Below are 13,412 nucleotides of genomic sequence, written 5' to 3' on the forward strand. Positions count from 1 at the left end.
GGGAGTATTCTGTCCCATTATGTTCTTGGAGCTTGCCTGTGAAAAAACAGCTCTCTAGCTGAGTGCCTCCTAAGCACTATAATTGCAACATCCTGTCTATCTGAGCCATAGGTTAGCAGAGAGAAGCCTTTCTCTGTGTCTGAGATACAGTTGGTTTGTTGCATCCTGATTTACTAATGAAGCACAACTGATGTAGGCGATATCAGAAAGTTCCTCATTTGGAGGCATTGGTATGGGTATCCCCCCCCAGTACATGCTCATGCAATTCTGCAGCAGGACATTTTCAAAAATAAAACCAAAACATTTGTAGTTTTATGATGGTAGTACTGATAAATTAGCTGTATACTAGTTAAAGACTTTTGTTAATGGGTCAGCTGTTTGCAACATTACTTCAGTGTCATTAACTTAGAAACCAGTTTTAACCAGTTATAGCAATTGCTTTCATGTAATTTAGGATTTACATAGTCTGAGGAAAAGAAGATTAGGTTAATGGGGGGGAAAAATAGCTCTGCCTCCTCCCTTCTAATGCTTTTTACTAGCCTAAGCTGAATTTCCAGAGGTAAACTGCTACCTGTAAAGAGGCCCATGGTTTAGGAGCATGCCACCAAAATGCTAGGTGTGTCCAGAGCAGGTTATGGGCATCCAGAGATTTGGAAGGGGGCAAGCACCTCCTTTACCAGCCTCTGACTCAGCAGAGTAGTTGTCAGCAGGATGGGACTGATCAGCTCAGGTAGCTGCTAAACAGTTTTGCTCACTCTTGAGTCCATCATGAAGCTCCTAAATCAGCTTTTATTTGGTCTAACCAGCAGACAGCTCCCTGCATCAGGAATGGGCAGGTGCTGTTTGTAAGATTCTTTTGTTCTCCAAAAAATGACTCAGGTTTCTCCATTGTAAAATTGAAGCTCTATTAATGTGAAATTATAAATGCTAGATGTCCTAGTCATGTATTATAATTGTTTTCCAGTAGATTGCAACGTACCTGAGTTTGTGAAAGCCAAATGCAAGAAATATTATCTTCCTTTAATTTCTTTCTGTGGGTTTTAATAAGCTCTTTTAATAGCTGTGGCCATAAAGAAAGGTCGATGACTTTGCTGGGTTTTTTTCTTTGCAGCCTTTTCCTCATTGTTCTTGTGATTTCAGACATTATGGCTTTGGTAAGTTGTTGTTGCACATTCTCTTCAAATAAGATCAAGAAGCAGAGAGTTTTCCTAATTCCATCAAGAGAGATCTGAATTTGTTTCAGACTTCAAAGTTTTTCTAACTAGGGCAGAGAATTGGATTGAAATCCTAGCATAACTTAGAGATAAAACTCTTCCAATCACTGCTTTTTGAAATTCATGTAATTAATGCTTCTGAAGAAGCAATGCTCTTATAATAATAAGAGACAAAAATTAAGTAATAAGTTAACATTTGGAGCTCCTCATGTGCTTTACAATCATATTCCTTGGAAAAAATTAAACAAGAATATCAGTTTTAGCCTTGTGCAGAGTTTAATTAATTGTTCAGGAATTCTGGACCTTTTACCCACCCTAACGTCTCTTGAAAAAGAGAGGAAGGAGAAATGCTTTACCCACCAGCTCCATTAGACTTGTCAGAATCCAGATCAGCAACATCCAAGAAGACACTTTGTGCCCTTTGTAATAAGCTGTCAGGAAATGCTATCTTCAGAAAGCCTGCATCCACAAACGAAGGTAGCCAAAACAACCCAAAGCTGAACAATCCCCCAACACAGTTTTTACAGATTAAAAATATGTTTTCATTGCCCACTCCAGCTGTCTTCAAATTAGCAAGCAGTGCCACTGGTAAATAGAATCCTTTTCAAATCAGCAGGTAGAGCTGGTGTTGTCACTTTACACATGCTGGTTTTGTTTTGTCCCTTGGAGGAAGCACTCCTGATCTTATTTCCTAGTACAGTGTGATCTGTAAATATCACCTGATAGGAAAAACAGCAAGTAAAAAACAAATAATTGCTAATTTGTCTGTAGAGTGAGAAAAGGAGAATGTATGCTTCTGTCAAGTTTCTGTGTGACTAATCTGCTTTTGGGTAACTTCCACAAGAAAAGAAAAGGTATACCAATAAATCACATTCATAGCATTTCACTAATAAAATCAGTATAATTAAACCAAAAGAAGACTAGAAGTATTTACTGGTGTGTATCAAACCCCAGTATATCCAGGTCTTATATCTCATGTGTTCTCCGATTTTGTTTTAAGTATTTTGAAACAATTAGCAGGTATGTACTTGATGTACAAAAAGAAAAAGGAAATTACCAAAGAGGTTTGTAGGAGATATGCAGAAACTGTCAAGAAAAGAGAAAGTAGGCACTAAATGAAGAAAAGAGAAAGTAGCAGGACAAAAAGAGAACTTGTTTGTAGTCTTGAATCAATGGGGCCACCAACTAGAATTAGGGGAATTCACTAATAAATAAGTACTCTCTTCTCCCAACATTATTTCCACTTTACAGGTGGAGAACTGCTAGAATTGCCCAAAGAAATTTGTGTTGAAATTCCATGAAAACTTTTAGGCACTGCATCATTTGGCATGTTATTTCGAACAGTAAGGTGGCTTGGCTTCTCTTATTGAAAAAGTTCTGGTGTTTCTCTGGTTTTTGCAACCCATGCTAGACAAAACTTAGTCCACCTCTTGATGTTTTTGTTTGGTACCACGTTAAATCTATTTCTGATTCCTAGAGTATTATTTACTGTAGTCCAAGTGATCATTTCTAGAAAGGTCTTGTTCTTATTCTATGTGAAGAATTAGAAATTTGGAGTAAGGAGCCTAAAAAATTGAGGTTTCTTTTTCTGTTTCATTGTGCAGTGTTGATGTACTAATCAAAGTTGTTTTATTTCCTAGCATTTTTTCTTTTTGGTTAAAGATTATGGAAGCTGGCTGGATATTGGCACGAGGTACAGTACCTTTTTTGCTTCCACAGCATTTTTAAAGCTTCATGAGTTCATACTATTTTTTAGTGAGTTTATTTTTTTAGTAAGTTTACCTACTCATAACTCTTTAAATTTTTTCCAATTACTCTGCTTAATCAAATGCTTCAGGGGTGTTCCACATACTTTAAACACATGTGCATGCATATGTATACATATACATACAGCTAAAACTTGTGTATTAAAATCTGTGCCAGAGCAACACAGAGTAAGTAATAAATCCAGCATGACAAGAAATACAGTTAGTAGGATTTGTTTGAAAAGTAACTAGACAAATGTATTTTAATTAATGTTTTTAATTTTAATTAGTTGTAATCACTGTTAAAATAACAATTTGTTGAAGTTGTTCATTTTCTTGTACCTAGTTAAGCTTCCATATACAGTTCACTGTGAATTAGTGAACCTTGTGTAAATATGTTGGTGGCTACCAAAGCCCATCCTCCAAGCTGGGGAAGAGTTTAGCATTTAAACATAGCAATCACAGCTAAAATAAGAAAATTTGTTTTGTATTATGAGTCATATTAACCTCAGATACAAGGAATACACATTTCAGATTTACCTTCCCTAGGTTGTGGAAATAGATAAAATGCTGTAATAAGCTTAGCAGGGAATGCGTTGTTACTAATCCAGACAATCTGGTCACTTGACACTGTTATTTAAACAGGAGCTGAATAGTGGCCCATTGTTAATATTCTGTTTAGTCTATATATACTCTGTGCTTTGCTTTTGTGAGCCCCAATGTTCCCAGCAGCATGTGGACACGTGTGCACATGTGTTCTGCCCATTTCCTTTGGAGGTTCCAATTCCTGCTCACTGTTACCTTTTGAAGGTTCCTAGAGGGCAGAGGTACACTTAGATCAAACAGGGAAAATGTCGCTTTAGCATTACACTTCCTTGCTATGGTCAGTTTATGGTAAGTCAGAGGGCTTCATCCTTTGGTTTGAATTCCTCTACAGATTAATAAGGATATTTAAGCCCTCAGAAAATTTCTGTTCTGTTGGGCAAAAAGTTTTTTGATCTGGAGTTAGCAGAAGAAGTATTAATTGTTACAAGTATCCAAAAACTTCCTCTCTGATACATGGTCTTCATAGCTGGAGCTTTACAACAGTAATGCATTGCTGGATCTATTTCAGCTGGAAGGTTGCCTTATTCTGAGGAGTTTAGGAGAGCTCATTATGCACTGCTGTAATTCTGCCTCTCCATGTGTGTGTTTTGATCACTGAAGGAAGGGCTGAAAAAGATCTTTTGAAAGAGTAATTTGTAATTAATTTTTCACATGGAAAATACATAATGTTCAGGCAGTCTCTATCATTATTTCACTTTTGAATGCTTGACTCTACCACATATGTTATTTTATTGTAGTCTCTTTTATATGTTATATTTGTATGTGTGTATATTCACATAAGAAAAATAACTAGGTTGCATAAGAAAGGAAGTAAAGCCATAGGTGGGGTGCTAAGGGGTCCTTCTTATATCTAGCATGAGCATTATTTTGGCATCAGAATCTCTGAGCAGATTTCTAATGTGTGATCCTCAGTCTTGGCAAAATTAGCAAGCAACAGCAGATTTTTTTTTTTTTTGGTTTGTTTGTTCCTGAAAGGGAAGATGAGCTTCAACGAGTTTTGGGTGATTCCCAAAACCAGTGGGAGTGAGATACTACCGTAGCTCTTTCCTGTCCTCCTGTTGCAAGTGCAGTGACAGCTCTGTGGCATTCTCATTGCAGTGTTGTCTGTTGCTGCTTTGACAGCAAGGTCTGAAAATATCCTGTCAGTTGACATTTTCCATGTTGCCAAAACTTTCCTGAGAATAGGAGCAGTCTTGGGGACAGCTGCTCTCATATTTTTCTTTTTTTCTTGTCACACGGATAAGAAGAGCATATGAATGTGTCAGCAAAAATATCTGGATTTGTGTTATGTTACTGGTTGCCACATCAGTGAAATCAGAGGTGGAAAAGCATCAGTTTAATTGCCTGGTGGAAATTAATTCTTCTGAAGTCTCTCAGAGTCCAGTGGTGTATGCACATTTGTAAAGCTTTGATGTGTGTTTCCTTACTCATCCTGTTTTGTGGTGATGGGCTTTCCATGGATTTTCTAATCACCACAGTTCAAAAGTTCTGTATGTTCTCTCTCTTACTAAGAATATGCAAGTTGAGTAGGAGACCCATTAGCCAATACTTTGTTTTTCCAACAGCAAAGTTTCGTGTAGATGAGCTGGCTTTAAATCCCTTGCAATAAAAAGACCTTCATTGTTTTTTCACCTTGATGTTTTCTTACCTAGTGGGTCTCATTGTTTGGAAGTAAGGTTTGTTTACTGAACTGACATTTGCTATTTTTAAAAATTTCACCCCTAACTCCTGGCTTTTGTATCATATTCTACTATGCCTTAACCATATGACATGACATTTTACCATGCCTCACATTTGCCTTAACAATACAATGTCTTTATTCTTCCAGTGGAATTCACCATGTCATATAAGTATTGTCTTTGAAAACAGATTTCTACCTCTTCCACTCTTCCAGTTTGTTAATGAAATGCTAAGTAACAACAGATCCAACATACAGTCCTGTATTACCACATTCAGCAAATTATCAACGCACCACTGATTCCCTCCTCTCTGTAAATTATCAATTACCATAAATATTTATGGCTTCTTAGAAAGTTTTAAAGCCCCTTTTCTTAATGGTCATGCCAAAATCAATGTAAGCTTGTCTTTCAGAGAGTGCTTTCCATTGTTCAGATATAATAGCTGGATAATAATCTTGTAGTGAATGCAGAACTCAAAGCAGCAGTTTACATCAACTTCTAAGGTCTGCTAACCTTGTCCTCTACTTATATACCTTGAGGTAACCTGAATTGCATAATATGCCCCAGAAGAACACACCATTAAATCTCTTAAAAATAATAATATAATTTCCCTAGTGTTTTTGATGTATTAGTGTGTAATACATGATCATGAGAAGCTTTTTTCTGACAGATCCTTTTATTTTTGAGTAACAACCAAATGGAATAGCTAGCTTTTCAGCTTCTTTGTCACCAAAATTATTTCTCTGCAGCTTAAAAGGTGTGTTTATCTTTATCTGTAGATTTCCAGAAAGAGAGAACCTACTATAAAAAGCCTACTATATCCTTACAGTATATGTACTTTGTAAATAGTTGTATAACCTGATAATGAAGATAAACCTTAAAGGTTCTTTATATGGCTATTATATAAAGTAGCTTTATATAGACACATAGTATACTATTCCTTCTCTTTATAGCTGTTGGAAGATAAAGATATGATCTTAACTGTTCTGCAGTTTCAAAGGTCAGGGGACATAAATAAAGCACAAAACTGGGTTTTTTAGGTTTTAAGAATAACAGAATAGAGTTGGAGTGCTGGGGCTTCTAGGTTGAACTGTTAGAACAAAAGTTTTGTGATTTGTTTTTGGTGAAACTGAGGAGAGAGGGTGTGGCATCCTGTCTGGAAAAGCAGGAGACTTAAAATTCGTAATCTAAATCTGGGGACTCAGTGTGTGCTTGGGAACAGTTCAAAGAGCATGGCATGTAGAAATAATTGTCTCCTGACTCTTTTGAAGAGTGCTCATCCAAGTCCCTGCACAAGTTGTTTTTGTTTTACTTATTTTGTTTCTAGTTTTTTTAATTGCTATGGTGACTTACTCCGTCTTCTTGTCTTTCCAGCTTCTAATCAGGTCTGTCATCTTAGGAATTAGCCTGTCTTGGGAGAAAGCCAAGTTTTGGAGCAAGATTGATTCCCACTGCTTACCACCCTCATTTTTTTAATATCTTAGGTTCTTCTTTGTCTTTGATTCTTCTTGTCTTCTTTTTTTCTCACCAATATACACTGTCACAAAGCCAGAAGGTGGTAGTACCTCATATGTTCTCCTTGTGGTTCCTTGCCATTGAAACAGGTGTTTTGCACCCTGATGAAAAATTTTCTTACTGCCAGCTTTGCCTGTTGACATTGATCCATAGATGGGGCACTCACCTTTCCATTGAACAGTGCTACCCTGCTGTAGATCATCCTTGATCCCCCAAACCTGCTACCTTTGCCATCTCATCCTTTATAAGCATTGCCTCACTGTGCCCCATTATGCTATTCTCTTTTACCTGTTTAATGGCTTTTCTTCCTTCACATGGATCTAATTTTCCTGGAGCCTAGAATCTCACAACTCCTCATTAGCTCAGGTTTGACTTCTGATGCAGAAAGCTTGTTTTGAGAATTATCTCCTTCACTGTAACTACAGATCCAGTCAAGGGTGCAGGTTCTGAATTGTATAGGGATCGAGATTTGACACTGCTGTTGTGGCATATACCTGTTAGAATCTTGTTTTCTTTGCTTAAATACAGCATTACCCCAGCCCAAGAAGTAATTTACCAGGCAGAGCTGCCTGCAGGCAGTGCAGTACTGGTTGCTGAGAGCCCCAGAGATGCTGGCTGTTTGTAATTACATGACAAGTAGATTGAAATTCTTTTTATTGTGCTCATATATGACATTATATATATATATATATATGTTTGAACAGCTCATATTTTATTAAAGGAGCATAACTATGCAGACTTTTGCAGTATAGCAAGGGAGAAGTGTGTGCAGCATTGTCTTCTTTACAAAAGTATGGAGAATCCAGTCCTTCAGCTCACAGGTGGCTAAGCAGAGTTTGAAGAGACCTTTTTGCTTTGAGAAAGCCTCTCCCTATGCCCAAAACACTGATCACATCTGAAAGATGTGATGAAAGACCCATTTGGGGGATGCACAGGAACTCAGATTCCCTGTCTGGGGTTCATGCATGGTCTGTGATGGTCTTGGGGTATCTGTGGCAATAAAGGCAGGGTCTTCATTTGGCTTGTGATTTTCAGATTTCTCATTCAAGCCTTCTTTGAAAGTTACAAGGAAAGTGGTGTTTGCTGCTTACATGAGAAGTTAGAATTCTGGTGCCAGGTGGGAAGGAAAGCTGAGGTGTTACCAGTAAGGCAGGAGACACTAAGTGTGCAGCAGTTTATCAGAGTGGCTGTTCTGTAAGAGCCAGCAACCTTATCTACCTGTGGTGAATGTACAGTCCCCAAGGGCACATTACGCCATGAAGATAACTGTAGCAAGACTTTCATCTGTCAGGGTGTCCTTTCCCATGGAGAGCCGAAACCAAAGTTGCAAGACACCCAGGTGGTCTTTCAAGGGCAGCTCTTGAGAGAGTTTATCTTTGTTGTTGTAAATGTGCTGTGAACTATGAGGTCCAAAGTGCACTGCCCAGGTGACGGTAGGCTTTGTGCCTGACTTCATCCTCTCCCTGTGTCTTACACCTTTCCCACAGAAACAGGACAGGAACTTGGTTCTCATAGATATGCTGCTCATTATGCTCACTGAGATCTGAGCCCTTTTATGATGGTGGATTTTTCTAATTGATTTTTTAAAACTATGTATTTAAGTGAGATATTTGTGAGATGTTTTAGTCAGACCCAACTGAAACAGAAAAATTTTACAGCATGCATCTGGACTGTTCTTATGTTCTCCTTGGTTGGTCCTTTCGTTGCTGGCACCCTGGCTGTGGAAGAACTTTTTGGATTACTTTTATTCCCTCACACTGGTTAGTGGCCCAGCTTTGTTTAGAGCTGGTGCTTCTCCACTTCACAGAGCTAAATTGTGCTAGGCTAGCGCCAGAGTTGTCACAGTCTCAGGGCTGTGAGGATTGATAGTGTCGGCATTATGAGCTTTACTGCTCTTCTGTGGCTAAACTCTCAAACTGAATGAGTCCTCTGGCAGAAATTCCAAGTCATTAAGCCAGCAAGCATTCCTTGCAATCCTTTTTTGTGACTGAACTCAGACTTCTTCGAGGCTGAAGTTACTCTGTTTGTCCTAAAGAGCCATTTACTTTGGAATAATAGGTATGTGTGCATCAGGAGGTTTGGGTACCTCTCATGTCAGAGTGCTAGTTTCTTCAGTAGTCCCAGGAAAAACTAAAGCCACACTGGATGCATAATGGACGTGGGTGCAGCAGTGTTTCTTCTGCAGCTCTAACCTGAAATGTCACTGGTTTTGGAAGATTCCTAGTTTCTGAATGACTAGTGGTTTACATTAACCATACTCGATTCAAATCTTACAGAATCACACAATGGTTGAGGTGGGAAGGGACCACTGGAGGTCATTTAGTCCAACTTCTCTGATCAAGCAGGGTCCCCCAGAACACATTACTCAGGATTGTGCCCAGATGGCTTTTCTCCAAGGGAGGAGACTCCACAGCCTCTCTGGGCAGTCTATTTCAGTGTTCAGCCACCTGCACAGTGAAGTTATTCCTCATGTTGAGGTGAAACTGCCTGTGCTCCAGTTTTTGCCCATTGCCCCTTTTCCTGTTGCTTAGCACCACCAGGATGAGCCTGCATCCATCCTCTTGACACCCTCCCTTCAGATACTTACAGACATGGAAGAAGTCCCTTCTCACTTGTTTCTTCTCAAGACTGAACAGGCTCAGCTCTCTCAGCCATCCCTTGTAAGAGAGATGCTCCAGTCTCTTAGTCCCTTGATCATCTTCTTAGCCCTCCACTGGACTTGCTCCAGGAGCTAGCTCCCTGACTCTCCTATACTGAGGAGCCCAGAACTGGACACAGCACTCCAGATGTGTCTCTGCAGGGCTGAGCAGAGGGGCAGGATCACCTCCCTTGACCTCCTGGCAACAATGCTCTTCCTAATGCACCCCAGGATACCTCTGGCCTTCTTGGCCACAAGGACACACTGCTGGCTCATGGACAGCTTGTTGTCCACCAGGACCCCCACATCCTTCTCCACAGAGCTGCTCTACAGCAGGTCAGCCCCCAGCCTGTCATGGTGCTTGGGATTATTCTTCTCCAGGTGCAGGACCCTGCATTTGCCTTTGTTGAATCTCAGGCAGTTCTCTGCCCATCTCTCCAACCTATTGAAGTTGTTCTGAGGGGCTGCACAGCCCTCTGGGGTATCGGCCACTCCTTCCAGCTTTGTGCCAGCAGTGAACTTGCTGAGGAGGCATCTGCACATGTAGATGTCAGGGTTGACTGAATGGTTTGTAATCCAATTCTCCCACACGAAAGGGGAGTCTGCCTTCCTCCAGACTTCCTCCCTGATCTCTTGGGTCAGGGATTCTTGAGAGCTAGCCTTGGCAGTGAAGGCTGAAACAAAGAATGCATTCAATGTCTCAGTCTTTTCTGCAGCCTCTGTTGCAAGGGTCCCTGCTCCATTCAGTAGCAGGCCTGCATTTTCCATAGTTTTCCTTATGTTAATGGTGTCTTTGAAGAAGCCCTTCTTGTTATTAGCCAGATTTAATTCCAAATGGACCTTGAGGACAGAATGCCAAATGCCCTGAATTGAATCTTAGTCTGATCCTGAATAGCCCATCTGTAACACCAGTGAACCTCAGGTAATAGAATTTGAGCAAGTGGAGAGCAAGCTCGTTGCTTGTTAGCCTTTTAATCATGAGTGGCTTCAGGACATTCTAACCCAGAAGCTGTATTTTCATATTGTGTCTATTAGCCACTAGAAATGAACTCCTCTCTTTAATCTCTTTTCATGTGCTACCACAGCAAAGAATACCACAGCAGAGAATTCTACAGATTTTAGCACTGTTTAGTGAATAAGTAATGGCGTTTTGGTTTGGTTTTTTGGTTTTTTTCTTAAAGCTCTTTGTCGCTCGAATAGTATTTTCTCTAGAAAATTGTGCTTCATCTGACATAAATATCTGAGTTGTCTTAATACCAAGGATTGTTTGCCTGATGGGAAGTTCTCTCTAGAATCTGATAGCAAATGGAAGTTTTGCAACTGTTTCACTCACATACACTGTGTTATCAGTTTGAATGAAAAGTATATCTGGTGCCTCTTGCTCATCTGGTGTATGTTCAGTTCCATTTTCTGTTGTCCCCACTATTTTATTTTGTCTGAAACTTGGGTTTTTACATGACAGTGCTGCTATAATACATGTCTTCTAAGAGCAGTGTATATAAAATCACATCCTAGGTGAAAAATTGGCCTACTTAAAATGAAAAAAAAAAAATAAAATTCTGAGATTTGTTTATGTTAAGTTTTTTTTCTTTACTCTGCAAATTTGTATGTTTTTTTCTCACTTTTTTAATCTGTCTCTTCCTTGCAGCATCAGCCACTATGTGCTGGTGATGTCACTGACCATATTTATGATGGTGATGAATGGACTGGCCCAGCTGTTAACTACACAGAGACTTGGACTTCCCAGAAGGACTAAGCACCATTCCACATGATAAAGCATCCTCAGGCTTCCTCTGAACCAACCTTCAGCTCTGGAATGTAAATAAGGGTTAAGGGACTAGAGTGCCAAAAACCCATCCAGCAATCAGAGTGCTGTGTTGAAACAGATTAAATGCTGTCACATGACTGAAATTTGCATTTGAGGGTTGTCATTTAGATACCAATGGGAATATGGGAATAAAAAAGCCTCTCTTTATTCTTCAAGTGTACATATGTTCTTGAAAATGAAAACAGCAACAAAATTCTTTTTAAAATAAATAGGCAACTGTCTTTTGGATTGGGTTTTTTGGGAAGGTGGGGTTTTTTTTCTTTTTTTTTTGTTTTATAACTTGGCTGTCAGCTGTTTGTTTACACATACTCTCATTAGGAATCTGCAGAGTTTTAGCTTCATTTCATGTCTCACGTAAGCACCTCCCAGACTAAGGCATGAATGAAATCAGTCTGGGCAGATCACTGGTTTGTATGTAACTGATGTGGCACACACGTTGGAATATCTCTGATTTGGACTGTGCTTTTTGCAAGCCGTGTCAGCGTGCCTGTGAATATGTTGAGGCAGGTTAAGGCTGGTGAGGCTGTGAGGCTGTTGCTGTAAGACAACATCTTTCAGCTCATCCTGCTGTGAATTGCTGCTGCTGACTGCGCTCTCATGCTGCCTCCTGAGCTTGGGCAGGCTGAGCAGTATGACACTCGGGTAACTGATCCAAATGAAAAGGAACCTGGTTAAATAGCAGTCAAATTCATGACAGGGTGGGCAGGAAGGTTAGGGCTGATTGTTTCCATAGCAGCCCAGAGTTAGATCAGCATAACAAGGTCATGAAACTGCATCTGCAGTTGCTGGTTTGCAGAAAGTGATGCCATGTGGAGACTTTTTTTGTTGTTGTTTCCTTGTTTTTCTTTCCACTTGTGTTCTACTCCTGATAACAAGCATCAGTAATGGCTGCACAATGAATCTAATGCAGATTCCCTGTATACCAGTCACAAGTGAGAAGCAAGGAGAAGAAAAACTGTTGTTCATTCTGGCCCATTCTATGATGCCCTCACTAAAAACTGCTATGTAATACCCCTGCGTCACACTCCCAGCTAGCAGCCAGGCCTTTCTATCTGGGAGCTGATACATATGGTGCATGATGCTGGCAGCCAAGGCTAGACATGCATCATGAGGGCTTCTCCAATACTCTTTCCAGCCATTTGGCATTTGGCCATGGTCACGTGTCTGTTAAACACTCTGAAAACTAGTCATCCCTCTGCAGGAAGTTTGGCTGGGAGAAGCTAGTCACAAACCTCCATCTGCTTGTTGGGTACTAGAAAAAAATGGCATCATGGGCCTGCAGTCATCTGTGCAGCTTCAGAGTGCCTCCTGAGGGTGTCGGAGTACTGTTAAGAGAGTTGTTTTTTCCACTAGCTGGTGGTCCAGTGGTCTTACTGGGCATGTTGCCTCACAGCTGGCCTCAGTTGCAGAAGATATTTTGCATTTGTTACAGGCTGTACCTGCAGACTGCACACCTAAAGGTGGACATGTGGCTGGTGCTGGTGGTTGTGCCCTACTGCCAAGGAAAGGAGCAACCATGAGCGGCTGGGAAGTTGTCACTACGGCAAAGTCTGTGTGTAGGCATGGGAATGTTCCACACTTGTTCCAGGATCCAGTGAGTGTCCACTATGGAGAGCTATCCTCACCTCAGCCTCACTCCACAAGTATCTACAGCACACTGTATCATTGTGGATGCTTGGTGTATCCTCAGCTTTCTGTCACCTAGCTGATGTCTTGTCCGCAGTGCTGTCCCTTCAGTACACAGAGCTCTAAGCCATTGACCATCCCAGTCTCCATTGATGGAGTGACTGCTTTGCAGAATTACTGTCTGTAGAACAAATTCAGTCATGGGAGCAGCTGAACAGCTGCCATTGATGTGATGTGAAGAAATTTACTCAAAAATTGGGAATGTGGGACTCACAGGGCTGCCACCCTTAAGTCACATCTTCTACAAGCTCATCAAAGCTGCTTGTTATCTATGACAAGACCAAGTGGTACTGGGAGGAACATACTGCTGGCACTGCAGGGTCTCTGAGAATGCAGAGGAGCTCAAGCCTGATGTTTTTTTTTACCACAGGGGGCTGGTAATAAAACAGCATCTCAGCCCACTGTGTCTAATACTGCTTGTCTGTCTGTGGTAGTAGGAATAATCTATGTATTCTGGTATGCAGGCAAGTGGAAATGACCGTGCAAAGTACAACCTACATC

At 40.5% G+C, this 13,412-nt stretch overlaps 1 protein-coding gene across 4 annotated transcripts in view; it reads left to right on the forward strand.

Moving 5' to 3' along the window:
- Positions 1–11,446, forward strand: part of PIGN (phosphatidylinositol glycan anchor biosynthesis class N) — a 98,350-nt gene extending 86,904 nt beyond the window's left edge. For 2 of the 4 annotated variants that reach the window (XM_015618441.2, XM_015618442.2), the window contains exons 27-29: positions 1,112–1,154; positions 2,855–2,907; positions 11,046–11,446. In XM_015618441.2, the coding sequence (XP_015473927.1) occupies positions 1,112–1,154; positions 2,855–2,907; positions 11,046–11,169 (220 nt within the window). In that variant the 3' untranslated portion in view covers positions 11,170–11,446. The remainder of the gene's footprint in view (positions 1–1,111; positions 1,155–2,854; positions 2,908–11,045) is intronic. The other 2 variants (XM_015618443.2, XM_015618444.2) reach the window with 1 other exon arrangement.
- Positions 11,447–13,412: the final 1,966 nt, after the last annotated feature.

Source organism: Parus major, chromosome 2, assembly GCF_001522545.3.
Source record: "Parus major isolate Abel chromosome 2, Parus_major1.1, whole genome shotgun sequence".
Lineage (NCBI taxonomy): Eukaryota > Metazoa > Chordata > Aves > Passeriformes > Paridae > Parus > Parus major.